The sequence below is a fragment of the Elgaria multicarinata genome, chromosome 11 (genome assembly GCF_023053635.1).
Source record: "Elgaria multicarinata webbii isolate HBS135686 ecotype San Diego chromosome 11, rElgMul1.1.pri, whole genome shotgun sequence".
Classification (NCBI taxonomy): domain Eukaryota; kingdom Metazoa; phylum Chordata; class Lepidosauria; order Squamata; family Anguidae; genus Elgaria; species Elgaria multicarinata.
The window spans coordinates 36,645,394-36,664,335 of NC_086181.1; the positions used below are offsets into that span (position 1 = coordinate 36,645,394).

Here is an 18,942-nt window from a genome sequence, read left to right on the forward strand (position 1 = left end):
CAGCTCCCTCCCTCCTTTGCCTGCCTGCCCGCTTACTTTTCTGGGCTGCGAACACCTCAGCCGTCCGCCAACCAGCTGGGTTTCCAGGATCTCTCACGATTCTTTGCCTGACCTCGTGGAGGCGCAGTAGGGCTCCTGAAAGTGGAAACACCTTATGGCAAGTGCTCTGGGCAGGCGTGCATGGAGGCATACGCATGCAAAGAAAAGAATTTATTTATTTATTGCATTTTTATACCGCCCAATAGCCGAAGCTCTCTGGGAGGTTCACACAAATTAAAACCATTCAAAATATAAAGCAAACAGTATAAAAAACATAAATATAAAATGCAATATAAAAACACAACCAGGATAAAATCTGCAGCAGTGCAGAAATACAGTTTTAAAATACAAATTTAAAACAGCAAAGTTAAAATTAAAATTTATAGACTGTTAAAATGCTGAGAGGATAAAAAGCTCTTTCACCTGGCGCCTGAAAGAATATAGTGTAGATGCCAGGCGAACCTCCTTAAGGAGCTCATTCCACAGCCGGGGTGCCACAGCAGAGAAGGCCCTCCTCCTGGTAGCCACCTGCCTCACTTCCTTTGGCCAGGGGCTCACGGAGATGATTGAGTCTCAGTAAGCTGGCCAGCAGGGTTGGGAGGTGCACGAGTGGAGCAGTGTGGGAGACCCAGAGCGTGAGGGAGCAGCTGTTTCTTGGTCCTGCTGCTGTCTATATGGCTGGAAACAGCAGGCTGTTTGGAGGGGGAGAGCTCTGCTCTTCCCGTACTCCGCCGCCTGCTGCACCCACATCCCCTTGCTTTGTGGTATGGCCAGCCCTCGTTGTGAGATGTTAAGGCCATCCCAGGGTGGTGTCCTCCAGCCTACGACATCCAGATTCTTGGGGTTATAGTCAAACACATCCGGACGGCATCAGATTGCGACAGGCAGCTAGGACCCATCTCTGGGCCAGAGATGGCCCGTGTTTTCTTCACCCTGAAGAGGATTGTGGTTTTGTCCCCACGCAGGGCTAACGGAGCGAGACCTCTACTCCATCCTTGCCACCTGGAAGGAGCTGAGCGGGGCTGACATCACCTTGGAGAAAGCCGTGGTTGCTGGAAGACGTGCCGGAAGCTATCCCATGGCCCCCTTCCTGGACTTCCTGCGGAGCCTGAGGGGGTGAGCATTTCGGTCTATAGCCCTTAGGGCTATCTGGCAAAGACGTAAATTGAGGTTCGCTCTCCCATACCCCTGGGCGATGCCAGCTGCTTCCGAAGGTTTTATAGGGTGGGGAGAGAAAGAGAACTCTTGATGAACGTGATTAGAATCTTGCTGGATTAGACTAAACCCCCTTCTGAGACAGGGTCCGGTGTCCCACAAGGCCCAAGCAAAATTCTCTAGGGAGCCCACAAGCAGAGCGCAATGCCCAATATCTCTCCTTTATTTTGTTCGTCAGCAGTTGTTACTCAGTGGCTGACGGCCTCCTAACAGGCTGTTTCTATTTAGCTATTGTTATCATGGTATCGAACAGACCTAGGCCGCATGAAGAACCACGGTAGTTCCTTAGCAACTAGCCTCCAGGCTTCCCGAACTGTTTGTTTTCTGGATTCAGGAGATGCATGACAGTTGGCCGGCCTAGCAGCGGCCTGGCTTGGCTCCTCCGACCCGTCGGCGTCAAGGGAGCTGGCTAGATGGTTGCCAGGTGATGGCCATGCTGCCCCTGGGTCGGTCCACATGGCTACCTCGGGCCCTGAGACCTCCAAAAACCATTATGGGATTGGAAGGGATACTTCCGTAAGGGTGGGGGGGTGTAGATTGATACCTAAATATCTGCAGGTGTGATTTTGAGAGCCAAGACCCCCTGCTTTTTTGGGAGGAGGCACTGGGCCGACCTCTGCACTGTTTCCCCGTAGCCTGCTCATGGTGTGCGGCTCCCCCTCGGAACCCCCCGGCTCTCGGCTGCATCTCTGCGGTGCTCCCTTGAAGGCAGCGGTAGAACGGCGCTACCTGAAGAAGCCCGGCCTGGACCGCACAGCTCATGTGCTTTTGGCAGGTAACCACTTTTTTTTGTGAGATTTTGTGTCTCTTCTCTATAACGAAGGTGCAGAGCTTTCAGCCTGGGGCCACGATCTGTCTAACTGGGCTCCCAGTCCTGGTCTCCCCAGAAAGCCCTGCCCTTGGCCCCACTCCTTTCTCCCAACCACCAAGAGTATTGTGGTGAAATTGTACCTGGGTTCTATTAACAGGCCCTATTAACAGGGCGTTTAAGACCCCCATCGGGGCGGGTGGTTGAAGAAATGCACAATTTCCCTACCGCTGGGGAAATCACGTATTTTTTCCCTCCACTTGAATGGCAGCTGCTATTAGAATGGAGGGAGAAAATATACAATCTCCCCAGCCTTAGGGAAATTGTATGTTTTTCTCCCCCCAACCCCCTGGGTGCCAATTGGGGCCTTTAAGGCCTGATTGGTGCAGGGGGTAGGAACAGCAAAACACACTTTTCAGAGGCCACAGAAAGCGCCCTTGGCAAAGGCTTGGACGGCTCATTGAAGTGGGGCTTGGACGTGGGCCGGATGAGTTCGCCAATCCACACCGATCATTTGATGGTTTCCTGCCTTACATGTAGTTCTCCCCCCGCCCCCCATTCTAAAATATAGAAATGCCTTCTCCTAAGGCTTAGTTAGGGGCAGTAAGAGCTTTATGCTAAAAGAGGCAGGTCTTTTGACTCCTCCCACCACTGAAATGCGGCTTGGCTCTTCAGCTGAAAGGGTTTCTGCATCCCTCCTGTATAAGTTCGCCGCCCTATCCTGTTCTGCACCGTTCTCCAACCTTCTTGATCCTTCCGTTGTGTTTTTATGGAGTAGATTGAAAGGTCCATCTTTTCAAGAAGCTTTTGTAATACCTCAGCCACACTCTAGGTGGCAGCAGACTTACTGCGCCATCAAAGGGGCCTTGTAGTCCAGCCAGGCGGTCTGCCGCTGGTGCTAACAGAGCCGCTCTCTCTGTGCTTGATCTCCTGTAGCTCACTGGTGGAAACAGTCGGACCCGGATATTTCCAGGACCTTCCGGAACTGCGAGGCAGAATCCTTGAGGGAGCTTCCCTATCACCTGGTAAGTGGCATGGCATGTGAGTGAGTAACAAGCTAAGACGTAGGGTTTATGTACTCCCTACTGGCTAGCGACTTAGGAGGCTACGATGTTGCAGCATAAGTGAGCCCAAATGCAAAAATCCATTGCCTCTGCTGGAATCCTGAGAGTGAAGGCTTTCCTTTAGACGACACGGGCTCAAGACATTTAAAAGCTCAGACTGGCACTTTGAATTACACCCAGGCGCTTACTGGCATAGAAGAGCTCTAAGCTAAAATAGCCTGGTCCTTTGGCCATGCCCTTCTCGCCTTTAGCTCCACCCACTGCTGGAATACCCCTCCCCTTCACCCCCGAGCTTCAAAATTGAATGCGGCCCTCAGGCTGAAAGGGGTTCAGCGCTCTTGTGTATTCCAATTTTTAATGCCTAGAACTACAAAGGGAATTTGAGCACTCTGCAAATGGCTTCTTGAACCATCCCTCTTTCCTCCGTCAGGTCCGCAGTGGCCACTTCAGCATCATGGCTTCTTTCCTGTACGATCTGAGAGTTGTGAGCGCCCACCTCCGCCTGGGTCTCCTCCACTGCCTTTTTGAAGCCCATGCGCTCTATGGTGAGCCACCGCTGTCCCCTAATGGCCGGAGTGGGGATAGCCACTTGTGAAACGGGATCCGAGTTTATGGAGCTCTGTTGTCCTCTTCTGGGCGAGATGAGCATTTTGCAGGCTGCGTATTGGTGGCAACCCCACAGCGGTCCAGCATATCAAACGCATGTCATTTGAGATCTAGATCTGAACATTTGAATTTGTCCAAGCTGTGTCCCTTGACCTGGATTCTTTGCCCCTGCAGAAACTGCCGACACTGGTTTGGAGCACGATGAGACGGTTGAACACTTCCGTGCCTTCCTGCAAAAAAACGTGGATCTGCTTTCCCAGAACCCTCAGCTGCTTCTGCAGCTGGGGTCCCAGGAAACGGATTCATTCGGCGTCGGTTTACAGGCCCACTTTGCCCTCTTGGGGAGCGGGATCCATTACGTGAAACAGATTAACAAGCCCGTGAAAGCCCAGAAGATCAACAGGTAGTTCTGTAAAGGTGGCATTGTGGACACACACACCCTTGTCTTTTCCTTCCTCATACAACTTACTTTGTTTATTTTTCTTCCTCCCAACGCCCAACAGTCTTGTTCTGACCCTACCCGCCGTGCCCTCCTGTGTCTCAGTTTCCCCCTCAGGCAAGCTGGCCGTCGTCGGCACCGCTGAGGGAACGCTGCACCTCTTGGATGTGGAGACCGGGCAGGTAAAAGTGGCTTTGGTTTATCCCCCTTGTCGGTACCCTGCAAAAGAGTTGCTAGGCCAAAATGGTCACTCTTGGTGAACGTTTTGGCCTGATTCATGAAGACGGTTCTTACGTTTTCTCTGCCTATCTCTCCTCACAACTTACCCTTCTCATCCACCCCGAAACATCTAGGAACTGAAGTCTTTGCTGAGCGCCTGTGACGGGGTTTCGGCCTGCGAGTTCATATCGGAGACGTCTGTCTGCCTCGGGGCCTTCAATGGGCGCTTGGAGCTTTGGAGCCTGAGGGAAGGATGCAGGTAATGGGTGAGGGTTGGAGTGGATTCTCTAGCACAGACAGCGGAGGCACACCAGCTGCTGGACAAAATGGCAGCCAGACATGAGGAAACAGTTGTTGTCTCCCATAGAACCGCAGGGTAGTGTTGTGTTCTTAATAGTGTCATTGTTATATTTATATCCTGCTTTTCCTCCGAGGGGGTTGATCAAAGTGGCATACTCCAAATAGCTTTCCCCTCTCCTTGTTCTCATAACAATCTTGTGAGATAGGTTAGGCTAAGGCAGCCTTCCTCAACCTGGGGCGCTCCAGATGTGTTGGACTGCATCTCCCAGAATGCCCCAGCCAGCTGGCTGGGGCATTCTGGGAGTTGTAGTCCAACACATCTGGAGCGCCCCAGGTTGAGGAAGGCTGGGCTAAGGGGTAATGAATGGCCCAGGCTCACGCACTGAGCTTCATGGCTGAGTGGGGATTTAAATCACATCTCCCCGATCCTCATCCAGTCCAGAATTTTGGTGTTCCTGCCACAGATCTGGTAATCCATGTGCCAGTTATTGCCAGCTCAAAAGGCAAGAGCAGCATATACCCAAATCCAACATAGCAACTGCAGCTTAACTCTCTGCTCTAATCATAGAATCATAGAATAGTAGAGTTGGAAGGAGCCTATAAGGCTATCGAGTCCAAGCCCCTGCTCAATGCAAGAATCAGTTAATGTCTTACATCATCATCATCATCATCATCATCATCATCATTATTATTATTATTATTATTATTATTCATTTTTTGTTTATTTATTTATTTAGTTGCTGCATTTCTATACTGCCCAATAGTCGAAGCTCTCTGGGTGGTTCACAAAAATTAAAAGCATTCAAATTATAAAACAACAGTGTAAACCATGATATAAAAATACAATATAAAAGCACAACCAGGATAAAATCAGCAGCAGTGCAGAAATACGAATTTAAAATACAAATTTAAGGCAGCAAAGTTAAAAATCAGTTTATAGAGTGTTAAAATACTTTTGCCCAATACTGGGCCTCAAGGCAGCCTTACAAAATTTAAAACCTGTACATTTTAAAACCTATGGAAAGAAATATACAAAAATTAAAAATGTGTTATATATATATATATATATTATAATATTAAAACATTAAACATTTAAAATACATGTCCTTAGCATAGACGGAGACCCAGATTATTCGCCAAAGGCCTGTATGTCAGCCCATTGATCCATTTAGCCTAATATTGTCGACTCTGACTGGCAGCAATGGTTCTCCAGGGTTTCAGGCTGGAGTTTTTCCTGCCATACCTGGAGATGTCGAAGTCAAACCTTCTGCATGCAAGGCCTGCACTGTGCTGCTGAGCTATGGCCCCTCCCAGTTTTTCCGGTGTGTTCCTTCCTGGTTCTGGTTTAACGCTTTCACACTATATCGCCATCTGAGTACCATGAGAACACAAGGAGAGCCCTTCTGGGTCAAACAAAGGTCCATCTAGTCCAGCATTCGGTTCACACAGTGGCCAACCAGCTGTGGACCAGGGACCCACAAGCAGGACGTGAGTGCAACAGCACCTTCCTGCCCATGTTCCCCAGCAACTGGTTTACATAGGCTTAATGTCTCTGATACTGGAGGTAGAATATAGCCTTCAGACTAGTACCCATTGAAAGCCTTCTCCAAGAATTTATCTCGCCCTCTTTTAAAGCCCTCCGAATTGGTGGCCATCACTACATCTTGTGGTAGCAAATTATATAGTTTAACTATGCGCTCTGTGAAGAACTACTTCTTTTTATCTGTTCCAAACCTCTCACCACTCAGTTTCATGGGGTGACCCCAGGTTTTAGTAATTTGAGAGAGGGAGAATTTTTCAGGTCACTTCGTTCTCTTAACCATTTTTGCCATTTTTAGGCTCTTAGGTGCAGATGCTCACAAGGCCCAGATCACAGACTGTTGCATCAACTCAGATCGCAAACAACTAGCTACCGTGTCACTGGACGGCTGTCTAAAGGTATTGTCTCCCACCCTTCTTTCTAACACGTTTCTGTTCCAGCTTTGAGGGAGTTACAGCCATCCCGACTAAAGAAGCCGCTTCACAAATTATAAAAGAGGAAAACTTGCATTATCATTTTTTTCCAGAAGGTAGTTGTGTTAGTCCATTGCAGCAAAAAACAACAAGTCTTGCGGCCCTATGAAGTCTTAACAAATTTACTTTGGCAAAAATTTCCGTGGGCTTATAGCCCGCTTCATCAGATGCATGGTGTGTTCCCGAGAGAGCCACGGTTTTATACAGTGTGTGTATGGTGGGCGGGGGCTAAGGACCGTGCGATGAGAGGGTAAATAAATGCAGAAAGTAGTGACACTGATAATCACACTTTAACAGCGGCTGTTCACCGTAGAATCAAAGGGTGTTATCAGCAGCAACTGTACTGTGAATGGCCACTGTTAATAATGTAGTTGTCACTGTCAGTACTTTCTGCAGGAGACCCCTGTCCCAACACCCTTTTCTCCTGACTGTTTCGAGTTGAGGACAACGGAAGGAGGGATTCTGAGTGTATTTGGCTGAACATGCTTACATGGCTACCCATGATAAGGATCTTGGCTGAAGGCCTTTAGAATTTCCCGTTAGACCTTTGTTCTGAATGCATAAAGGTCAGTCGTGAAGGGTGGTGGTGGTTCTAAAATATTCAGTGGTAGTCGAGATCACGGGTGGGCGGCATGCAGCCCCCCCCCACCCGCTCTTCTGTGCAGCCCCCTGCTGTCTGCTGCCACTATTGAATTTGCCACAGTGTTGGCCAAAAAAATACCCCAAAGCTTAAGTTGGCCCTTTTTTACCACCATCACGCTACCAAAAATTGGTGGCAAATTGCCCATTCCCCCCCTACCCCCGGGCTGCGCTGCCACATTTCAGTGGTACATTCAGCAGTGTCGCAACCGGGGGATGGGGGGGAGACTCTTTTGGGTTCTTGGGGGAGCATTTAACAACGTTAAGTTTGTTTTTAATGGACCCCACAATTGTTGTTTTTAAATGGATACTGTTGTTTTTATACTGTTTTTTATGTGTGTGTGTGTGTGTGTGTGTGTTTTTAAATTGTATACTTTTAATGTTTACTATTTTTAAATGTTGTAAACCGCCCAGAGAGCTTTGGCTGTGGGGCGGTATATAAATGTAATTAAATAAATAAATAATAAATAAATAAAATGGAACCTCTGAGCCCACCCCCCCAGTTTAGATTGCTCTTCTAAACTTGTGAGTTGCGCCGGGTGATGTTTTTTGGAGGCTCTAATGGAGAAGAGACCTCAAAGGATCAGCAAGAAAGCCATATTTGTAATTCTTCTTTTTCAGCTCTGGGAATCTACTGGCGGCCATCTGATCCGCGAGCGGGATTGTTTGTGCCCTTTGAACTCTGTGACCTTTCACCCGAACGGCCAGCTGGTGGCGACAGGAGGGTGGGACAGAACCGTCACCGTCTTGGATGCGAATGAAATGAGCGTGAGCTCGGTGAGGAAGGGAGAGACTCCGTGTGCCGTGGGGTGGTGCAGATTTGGGGTTTATAGGAGACCAGAGCAGTGAGAGCAGGGGGGGGAGCCTTGAGGAACCGCCTACAGAACCGTGCACAGTTTTCTTGACTCGAGTCTCTGCTTCCCAGGTGCTGAGAGGCCACGACAGCTCCATCCATTCCATCTCCTTCTCTTCCGCTGGGAACGTTTTGGCAGCTGGGTCCCTGGCTGGATCTGTCCACCTCTGGTCGTGGCGGGAAGCTGTTGTCTTGAGCACGTTCTTGGCTCATTCGGGCTGCGTCTCCAGTGCTCTGTTCCTTCCAGGAGGAAAACTTCTCACCGCGGGAGAAGACTGCAAGGTGATGGCGGGTTTTTTTATTGTAGCGAACAACCCTGAAGATTGGTGGGACATTGGGAGTTGCTTGAGGAGACCTGGGCTTTGGGGGAGAATTAACAGAAATCTTGGCATTGCCTTTATCTGTCCTCAAGCTGATGACTTGATGTGCAAGCTTGGGAAAAATCGGCTCACTGAAACGGGAGAATTCCCAGCTTGCAACCACGTTTTTATTTTCATTTTTGTCAGCCAGTTTAGACCGATGTTAACAAATTCAAGTCCGTTGCAGGAACGTTCTCCCCCCCACCCACTCCCAGGCCTTTTATTTGGTATGATGTGCATGTGCACACCTGTAGCCTTCAGATCTGGTTTAACAGAGTCTTCCGTCTCCCACCTCGCAGGTGCAGCTTTGGACAGGTCACCTGGGGAAGCTCCGGAGCACGTTAGGAATAAAGGCCCGCCCCCCGGCGGTGTGTGCTGCGCCCAGTCTTGATGGCAGCCGTTTGGCGGTGGGGCACCACCCGGATGACGTCTGGATCTACAGTCACCCTTGGAGTGAGTTAGCGCTTCTTGCATCGCAGCATAAGGCTTTTAAATGGTAACGCTCCAGTGGCCAGACGCCCCCCTGCCACGTTTCTTTCCGCATGATGGGGCAGTGTGAATTTTCTTTTTTCTTTTTTTGTAGCAGTGGCAAAGCGCCTCCAAAGAGTTCTTCCCAAACTTTAGATCAGCCTTCCTCAACCTGGGGTGCTCCAGATGTGTTGGACTACAACTCCCAGAATGCCCCAGCCAGCTGGCTGGGGCATTCTGGGAGATGCAGTCCAACACATCTGGAGCGCCCCAGGTTGAGGAAGGCTGCTTTAGATGCTGGCAACTGGCCTTTATGGCTGAATCCTGGACATTCTACCTGATCTGTAAGCTCTCCTTTGACAGTCTTAGGGCTCATCTACACCAAACAGGATATTCCACTTTGAAAGCGGTATATAAAAGGCAGGAGCCGCATTACTGCTTTGTAGCAGTACTGAAGTGCACTGACAATTGTTGGGGCCCATTGACACATACCATATACCGATTTCATGCCACTTTCATAGTGGAATATCCTGCTTGGTTTAGATGTGTCAATGGGCCCCAACAGTTGTCAGTGCACTTCATTATCACTATAAAGCAGTAGTGTAGATCTTGCAGTGCACTCCGATACTGCTATAAAGTTGTCCAGCTGCCTCTTGAAGGCCTCTAGTGTGGGAGAGCCCACAACCTCCCTAGGTCACTGGTCCCATTGTCGTACTTCTCTAACAGTCAGGAAGTTTTTCCTGATGTCCAGCCAGAATCTGGCTCTTCCTGTCACTTGAGCCCATGATTCCGTGTCCTGCACTCTGGGAGGATCGAGAAGAGATCCTGGCCCTCCTCTGTGTGGCAACCTTTCAAGTATTTGAAGAATCATAGAATAGCAGAGTTGGAAGGGGCCTACAAGGCCATCGAGTCCAACCCCCTGCTCAATGCAGGAATCCACCCTAAAGCATCCCTGACAGAGGGCTGTCCAGCTGCCTCTTGAAGGCCTCTAGTGTGGGAGAGCCCACCACCTCCCTAGGTCACTGGTTCCATTGTCGTACTGTTTGGCTGCTATGAGCTTCATTGTTCGTTTCCTCTGTGCTATTGTGTTAATGGTTTTCAGCACATGCTGCTCTGATCTCTTTAGGGAGCAGGATAGAAATTATTTTAGGTTAATGAATTAACTTCAATGCTGTTAGTGAAAGATAAGAGCCTCTCTGACCTCTCCTGAGGAGAAAAAAAATGTGCAAAGAGGCTAATGCCTTTTACATGTGACTCCCACCATGCATTCTGGGAGACTGAGCATGGGTCTTGGTTTTTTTTGCAAAGGCTGCATGCTAGTGTTGACCAGCGGGAAGCCATGTATGGGGCAGAGTGGGCCGTGAGACACCCTGAGTGGAGTTCTGGCCTGGAGGACTGTTCTTGAATCCTCCTGAGTTTTCTTCCCTTCCTCCTCCTCCTTCTCCTCCTCCTCCTCTTCTTCTTCTTCTTGTGCCTTCTCCTATTGGAGGTTAGCTATCATTATAGCTTTTTTGTTTTTGACACCGACGCTCTAAATAATTGTATAGAACTACAGCTATACCATTCCCTCAAGTTCTTTAGCCCTGACGTCCATCTTCTTCTCCACTGATCTTTTCCCTTCAATTTTCCCTTACATAATAAGTTGGTGTATTTTTCTCCTCCAATAAAATGACCAAAATATGGTCATTTTCTCCTTTCGATGGCATTTATTAATTCCGTTGGTTTACCCTATGTAGTGCGTTCTCATTTGTTATTCGGTCAGCCCACGGTATCTTCAACATATGTCAGTGTATCCACATTTCGAAAGATTTGATTTTCCACTCTCTCCTGCAGACAATTCCTCCCGGAAACACTGCCAGGCCAGTGGGGTGGCTCTATGCAGCCTGGCCTGGCTGGACAGTGTCTTCTTGCTGGGGGGCAGGAGCGATGGATCCCTGTGTGTCTGGAACACCTCGCACGATTCCCCCTCTTGCGTCCACGAGCTGCACGGCCACGAAGGAGCGGTGACGGGCCTCTCTGTCTCCAAGAAGCTGGCGGCCTCGACATCAGGTGACTTGAGAGAAGCGCCACCATCTGGGGAGGCAGGTGGGGGGGGGGGTTCCAGAAAGGAGTGGGGACCGTCCTGGGTTGGATGAAGGTGGGGGTTCCTCTTCACAGGGACAACTCACTTCCCTTTTGCCCCACAAACTCCATGAAGGTGGGAGGAAAGGGGAACACACACACAGCCAGAATGGGAGCTGAGCTTTCCTCCTGCGTTACCCTGGGGCCCAGTGTTTCCTCACAAGGGCCCTGTTGCCGGAGGCGTTTTGAGATGGGTGAGCATGTCTGTATACATGTCATTTTGGGTGGGTCAGTAGGGTTACGTAACCCTACTTGGTAGCTTTGAGCTCAGAGGCCTGAACACACGGCTGGAGCAAGATCACTGGAGGTCCCTCGGTGAGAGCTGTTACCCCAGTAAGGAAAGGAAAGGAACCTCTCGTGCAAGCACTGAGTCATTACTGACTCTTGGAGGGACGCCAGCTTTCGCTGACGTTTTCTTGGCAGGCCTTATAGCGGGGTGGTTTGCCGTTGCCTTCCCCGGCCGTGATTACCTTTCCCCCAGCTAACTGGGTACTCATACTGGGTACCTCAGTAAAGGTCAGGCGAAAGATTGAGGACTTATACTCTGGGCTTTCCCTGATTTATTTATTCATTTCATTTCATTTCTGTACTGCCCAATAGCCGAAGCTCTCTGCGCTGTTTACAAAAACTGTTAACTGCTTTTACTGCTTTTAAATGATATATTGTTTTAACTTGGTTCGTGGTTTAATTTGTTTTTAACTGTGCATATTTATTGTTTTATACTGTATGCTTTGATCTCTGAGATCTTAATGATATAGGGTGGGATATAAATGTTTTAAATAAATAAATAAATAAATAAAAACCCAAACATGGGGTGTAGCATAAGACAGGATTTACCAAAGCTTAGCCCTGGTATCTCTTTTCGAGACGAGGGCTCACTCTTGGAATATCTGAAGAAATGTGTGTGGAGGGTGCCTTTGAGTGCACACCGTGTATCTTTGTCTTGCTATTGAGTCCATTTTCTTGGACTCGCTACATATTTGAGATTAAAAAGGTTTCTTAGAATTTGCGGCGTGTGGAATTTCGGGTGTGTGCTGAATGTTTCTAAGGGAGGATTTGGGGAGAAGGAGGAACTTCTCCTCTGACTTGAGCCTTAGGGGGTAAAAACACTATCCAAATAGTTGCTTTTCAGAAGCGTGTGAGAAAAGGTATAGACCAGCCTTCCTCAACCTGCGGAGCTCCAGATGTGTTGGACTGCATCTCCCAGAATGCCCCAGCCAGCGCTGGCTGGGGCATTCTGGGAGATGCAGTCCAACACATCTGGAGCGCCCCAGGTTGAGGAAGGCTGGCATAGACAGTGTTGCATGAAGCCTCAGATCCCCATAATAATGTTGCTGGGGTTATTCAGACCTTTCCAGCTCCTGAAAGATTTATTTTATTTATTTATTAAATTTATATACCGCCCCACAGCTGAAGCTCTCTGGGCGGTTTGCAAAAGTTAAAAACAGTGAACTTTAAAAAGTATACAAAATTTAAAACCATCAAAAATATAAAAACAACCGTATCCATTTAACAACAACAATTCTGGGGTCCATTAAAAAGCAAACAAACTCAGCATATGTTGTTAAATGCTGTTAAATGCCTGGGAGAAGATTAAAGTCTTGACCTGGTGCCGACAAGATAACAATGTTGGCGCCAGGCGAGCCTCATCGGGGCGATCATTCCATAATTGGGGGGCCACCACTGAAAAGGCCCCCTTCACCACCACCTTTTTTCTTTCCAGAGGATTTCATGGTCCGACTGTGGTTTTCGGAGACGCTGCGAGCAGGCTCTGCTTCCGACGCTAGCGTCTTGCCACTTGCGGTGCTCCGGGGTCACACTGCCGGTGTGACTTGCTGTGCCTTCAGCCTCGATGGCTGCTACCTTGCCACTGGAGGCAAAGACCGGGTAAGGCTGTAAGACGGGACCAAGGAGGGTTCTGGGCCCTGCAGTTTCCCATAATGGCGGATGAGCTTCCTTGGAAGAAGGCTTTCCCGCTACGGCTGTGCTCTGTCCTGCAGTGCACAGCTACGAGGCTACGGCCATGCGCTCCTGTCACGCGGAGCAACATTAGGGCTCAAGCACTCTAACCAATGCCTGGGCAAGCAGAGTGCCTGCCAGATAATACGTCCCAGAAGCCATTGCAGTGTGCAAGGGCTTCTGGGAAGATAAGACGATGTGGACATTTTATTGATTGACGGCATTTTTGTGTTTACGCCAAGTTCGGAAAATTAAAAACTGTGATAAAAAGGAAAAAGTAAAACCAAAAAATAAATAAAAAAAGACTTTAAAAACCATCAATTTAAAACGTCAAGTTAAAAAGATGCGTTTTTAACCTCACCCTGAAAGCGGGAAGAAAGTGTTTTGACGATGACGGTCTGAGGAAGGCAGAGGTCCTAAGGAATGGGGGGAAAGGCTGTTGTAGCCCCCCCCCAAAAAAGCTAGGGGGCAGTTTCTTTTCTTTTTTTAAAAGGTGCATTTGCTCCCATTTTCAGGCCTTGTTTCTCTGGGATGTCAAGGACCCGTCCCAGAAAACTCCCTCCCTCTTGCGTTCCTTGCCTTTCTGCCACAAGGACTGGGTCTCGAGCTGTGCGTGGGCTGGCCCCATCGTGGTGAGTCTGGACGACTGCGTGAAGCGTATGGGCGGTCAAAGTAGCAGGGAAAGAGACCAAGCTGACTTCCCTCGCTGCCCCCGAAGAGTAGGACCCCCCCTCCCTGCTTACTTTTTCTTTATTTGAAGTATTTTTTATGTCGCTCCTCAGCCAGGAAGGCTCATGTATAAGAAGTTAATCATAAGAAGTCCCTGCCCGCAGGCTTGCAATCTAAAAACACACGGCACACAAGGAAAAAGGAATGAGGAGGGCAAAGGAAAAAAACGAACTCTTTCAGCGGGGCTGGTGGAACGGGCCTGCTTTCCCCCCTCATCTTCCTCCATGCGGCCTGCTGCTGATGGTGACAGTTGAGGGAGGAGCACGTCCTGCCTGCAGTACTGCCCATCCTGTTCAAAGAGTGGGGAAAAGCTAGCGTGTAGTTGAACATTGCTAGTGGTAGGGTGGATTTATTTATTTATTAAATTTATACACTGCTCCATAGCCGAAGCTCCCTGGGCGGTTTACAAAAGTTAACTGACAAGTAGGTGAGTCCGTAGATGGTGGCTACTGAGCGTTGGGCTTTTTGCCTGGGGCTGAGATCCAGGTTTGAGGGGGCGCTGATCCAAGGCCCATCTGGTGGGGCTCCCTCTTGTACAGACGAGACCTGGGTGGGCTCCCTTGGCAGCCGTGGGGGGCAGCAGCCCTCCAAGCCAGCACCGTGGGAGAAGGGGGCAGCTGAGCGTTTTTACTTAGGTTTCCCACAATGCCTTGGAGTGATGTTGTGCTGGGGCATTGTGGGATACTGAAATGGTGCCTCGGCCCAGCAGCTCAGAGCCCTGAGCCTGGATTTTATGTTTATTTTATATTTTTAAGAGGGCTCCACAGCGGGCAGCGTGTTTGGGCCCCAGCAGCTGCCCAAGGACGCCGGCTGACCGTGACGGCCCTGTGGTTTTGTGCCCTGATGATGAATTGCTCTGCTGAGCATGGACAAGTCTCCGAACCCTCTAGTCTTCCAAAAGGGGGGGGGGGAACCGAGATGGGTGGGGTTGCAATCAATTGCAGTTTTCTAAAGCTAGTGGCCTCTGGTAAAGCCTTCCCCCAAACTGGTGCCCTTCAGAAGTGTTGGGATTGCAAGTCCCATCACTCTCAGCCAGCAGCCCCAAGACCTCTGGAGGTGCCAGTTTGAGGGAAGGCTGCTCCGGCATTCCAAAGGAATGGAGAATCCGCACGCCTGACCCTTCCTCTCCCGCTTCTGACTTCTCCTTTCTCCCTGCCCCATTCTTCTCCGAACAGCTCTCCGGCTCCAACGACGGCACCGTTTCCAGCTGGGATCCCAAAACGGGCCAGCGCCTCCAGGAATTCCTGGGCCACCAAAGCCCGATCTGTGGTGTCACAGCTGAGGTCAGGGGACGAGCTGGTGGTGGATTCTTTCTCGAGAGCGTCGCTCCGTCCTTTCCTACGTTGGCCCGGCGCACTTTTTCACAAAGGAGAGCAAAGATTTTTGGGGAACGCCACAGGATTGGCCTGGTGGCCTCTCTAAAGCGAGGGGGTTTGGAAGGGGTGGGGAGCCACGGGGAACTCATTTCCCAGGCTGCGCGAGGTGCCTTGATTACCCGAAACAGCATCTGCAAAGCAGGCGAGATATTAAAAAATACGCCTTTGCAGTTAAAGTTTGTGGCTTTTTTGGTTTTTTTAAATGCAAATAGCATCCCCTGCAGCGGGAGGCAGGGGCAGATGATTAGCGGGATCGGCCCAGGCATAGAGAGAGGATTTAACCCTTTCCTCCCCTGCTGCAGCCTTGGAGAAGATCCGTTCCTTGAAACGGCTTTTTTTGCATTGGGAGGAAGTCCCACTTTGGGTGCACCTTGCAATCAAATAACATGCAGGTTAAATGCAAAGATGTGTTTAATGCAGCAGCTCGTTTCGCCCTTTCTTGTGAATTGCAAACTCCCATCACCTTGGCTGATTCCTCCCAGTTTTTGACTACTCTTGAGTTTTAACTTACTAGCTGTCCTCTCCAGTCTCTCTCTCGGCCTCCCTTAGTTCCCCTTTGACGCTCCCAGCCCATGTCAGCCTTGTTATGTTCCCCTGATGCTTGTGTGCTCCTGGTTCGTCCTTTTGACCTCTACTCTTTCTGGCTCATGTGGCAGAAGGAATATGTGATTTCCGTGGGCAGAGACGGGATGCTGGTGATGTGGGACCTACAGGGAATGGAGAGATCCCGGTTCTTGGCTCACCCTGATCGGGCCAACCACTGTGTAGGCTTCAGAGACCCACGTAAGATCCTTCTTTGCATGACTTTTTTTTTAAAAAAAAACATGGCAACTTCTGGGAAAATCTGGGAGAGGGGAATGAGCTGTGAAATTCACTTGACCCTGTGATGCAGATACATCCCAAAGTACCCGCAGGTGCAAATGTGTCATATTGTTAAAGTTCACATTAAGATTTCCTTAGGTTTGAACAGTGGTATTGAGGGGTTTTTACTTGGTGGTAAGCTAAAGTCTTGCAAGCAGCTCTTGTTAAAGCTTAGAACTGAGCTGTTTTAGCAGATGTTAATTTTAACATGTAAACATGTCAGACACGGGGCTTTCTGCTGCTTAGCTTAGTTACCTTGCAGAGGAGTTGAGCGCTCTCTTGCAAGGTGCTTTACTGTTCTGTTTCAGCTGGTAAACCCTGTTGCAGTGAGTGCCCAGTGTTACTGGGTACGATGAGGTCCGATTTTCAGCAAGGACCCTTAGGACAAGTCAGGTTTGGAGGATTCAAACCAAGTAGAAGTTGTGCTTCCAAGAAAGTCAGGAAATAGAGCAGCACCACGGAGAGCTCCGAGTGATGCTGGGTCTGGAAGCCAAACAAGCTTGTTGTTGTTCCAACAAGCAGCAGGTTGTGAATGAGCCCTAAGTATGGTGTTGGCTTCCTTTAGGCTTGTTAGCCCTACCTCCATACTAACTGAGGCCTCCTCTCTTAAAGAGGCCTGGTCTTTCAACAGTTGCCGGCTGTGATAACATGGAAATGGCATCTGCTTGGTTTTCCTGGCGGGAGTCCTCAGGGTCTGAGGATGACAGTGCAACCTCCTCAGGGGGCCTGGTGCCTGGATCCTTCTTGAGAAGTGAAGTCCTAAGCAGGTGTAAACCTTGTAATTCCCTTCCGTAGCCCTGTTCTGTTAATTCAGGAGCCCAGTCCTTTGAGGACGAGGACTTGGGGACTTGGATCATGACCTCATTCAGTTGGCTCTTGGAAAATTTATCTTTTTTAGTTGCCATTTAATCAGGAAACTTTCTGTGAATGTGGAAATAACCAGAATTAAAGGGCAGATGAAAAATTAGGGTTTTTTTTAATGAGTAGTGGGAGATATCACCCTTTAAATGGGAGCGGGGTGATGGTGTTCCTTCTACTCAAAGCAGCTGATAGCTTTATATCCTCAGTCCCTACTTTTGATTAAGTGCTCCGTTGATTACAACGTCTCCTTCGTTTTCCTTTGGGCAGAGGAAAAAGGATTCATGTTGGTGGCTTGTGGCTGTGACGGAACAGTGAAACTTTGGAAACCCTTGGCGGTAAGAGATGGGCAGCAGAGACGGGCGAGTTGACCTGACACTCCAGACGAAATGAAACACGCAGTCCGGCCAGTGATCTGTTTTCTCCCTAATGACATAATAAATATTTGTATTACCTGCCGGGCTTTATTTCTCCTTGATAAAGTGATTTTGGCTAGACTTAACCTGAATCTGTGACAGTCTGTCAACCAACTGCTGGACAGAAGCATTGCCAAGTCACGTGGGCCCCGCCGTCAAATCTATTTCCTCGAGCCCTGGAGCCTGAGTGGCCATTAGTGCCAACGGAAAGTTTCTTTCACAGCTTAATTGCCATATAGGGGGCGATTGCGGCTGGGAAGGGAAGGAATAACTCTCCCACTCCCACAGGCTGCAACACCTCCCACCCACCCCAAAAAAGTCTCCCTGCGACATTCCTTCTGCTGGATTTTCTCCTTCCTGGATTGGCACACAGAAACGCAGCTGCAACACTGTTCTACGCACAAACTCACATTACCTAGGGCGACCCTATGAAAAGGAGGACGGGGCTCCTGTGTCTTTCGCAGTTGTATAGAAAAGGGAATTACAGCAGGTGTCATTTGTATATTTCACCAGCACATGGCGAAATGCCCTCTTTATCACAACAGTGAAAGCTGCAGGAGCTATACTACTGTGACCAGACACAAAAGAGGGCAGGGCTCCTGCAGCTTTCACTGTTGTGACGAAGAGGACCTCGTAGTACCCTTTTTGTCTATTTTTATTTTATTTTTCTTACAGATGGGGCAATCCAAGGTCCTTCCCGGACACTGTGGGGCCATCCGTGGGGCGGCGGCTTCCCCAGGATCTTTCCTTACGATATCCGACGACCAGACCGTCCGAGTGTGGGCTGTTCCCGAGGAGGAAGGTTAGTGGTTGGCTCACTGACAGGCCCCGAGGCCTTCCTGCGCTTGTAGTTTGAACCGAAAAAGGAGCAGAGGTGGGGGGGGGGGTGAAGATGAACCCAGCTGTGGAGTGTTTTACCCTGAAGCCAATGTCTCAGTTCATTTGCTTGAATAATCCGGAGCAGTGGTGCAATTCCAACCCACCTATGTGCCAAATCTGGCCCAGCTCAGGTCCCAATCCTGTCCTCCAGGGTTTTCCAGATTGCCCCATGCCATTCTCCTTGCCCCACCCTCACCCCTTTCCCCCCATCACTGCTTGTGGCTTCCCAGATTTTGCGTGGTTTTCCTCCCTTTCTAAAAGACGCCTCTCTTAGTCACCAGCAGTAAGAATTTTACACTCAGCTGTAATATTTTTTTTTCTATTTTGGCCCAGCCCCATTTTACTTTCAGCTCCACACACCACTGGGATGCAGCCCCTCAAGAATATCTCCAAAATGGACTCCAGTCTTTGGGCTGAGAAAGTTTCAATAGCTCTAATCTGGAGGCGTTCGCGTTATCGATTCATAAATGGCTAAACTTCATTCCGCTGCAGCGTCATACGAACGCTTCTGGAGGGCTGATTTGGGTAAAGCAATCTTCCCCGGTGTGGTTGCCCTATAGATGTTTTGGACTACAACTCCTATCAGTCCCAGCCAGTGTGGGCCAATAGTCGGGGATGATGGGGATTGTAGTCAATAACATCTGGAAGACACCAGGTCAGGGAAGACTGATGTAAAATATACCATACAGCCAATTTCCCCAACTTCTTTTTCCTCTTAACA

General features: G+C 49.3%; 1 protein-coding gene across 4 annotated transcripts in view; it reads left to right on the forward strand.

Moving 5' to 3' along the window:
• Nucleotides 1-18,942, forward strand: part of TEP1 (telomerase associated protein 1) — a 75,315-nt gene that overhangs the window by 45,384 nt on the left and 10,989 nt on the right. For all 4 annotated transcript variants that reach the window (XM_063137970.1, XM_063137972.1, XM_063137973.1 and 1 more), the window contains exons 31-48: nt 1,005-1,155; nt 1,890-2,029; nt 2,999-3,087; nt 3,557-3,671; nt 3,907-4,135; nt 4,236-4,353; nt 4,525-4,649; nt 6,529-6,628; nt 7,964-8,119; nt 8,268-8,477; nt 8,854-9,007; nt 10,856-11,071; nt 12,867-13,030; nt 13,618-13,734; nt 15,007-15,114; nt 15,864-15,990; nt 17,197-17,264; nt 18,018-18,144. In XM_063137970.1, coding sequence (XP_062994040.1) covers nt 1,005-1,155; nt 1,890-2,029; nt 2,999-3,087; nt 3,557-3,671; nt 3,907-4,135; nt 4,236-4,353; nt 4,525-4,649; nt 6,529-6,628; nt 7,964-8,119; nt 8,268-8,477; nt 8,854-9,007; nt 10,856-11,071; nt 12,867-13,030; nt 13,618-13,734; nt 15,007-15,114; nt 15,864-15,990; nt 17,197-17,264; nt 18,018-18,144 — 2,514 coding nt within the window. The remainder of the gene's footprint in view (nt 1-1,004; nt 1,156-1,889; nt 2,030-2,998; nt 3,088-3,556; nt 3,672-3,906; nt 4,136-4,235; nt 4,354-4,524; nt 4,650-6,528; nt 6,629-7,963; nt 8,120-8,267; nt 8,478-8,853; nt 9,008-10,855; nt 11,072-12,866; nt 13,031-13,617; nt 13,735-15,006; nt 15,115-15,863; nt 15,991-17,196; nt 17,265-18,017; nt 18,145-18,942) is intronic.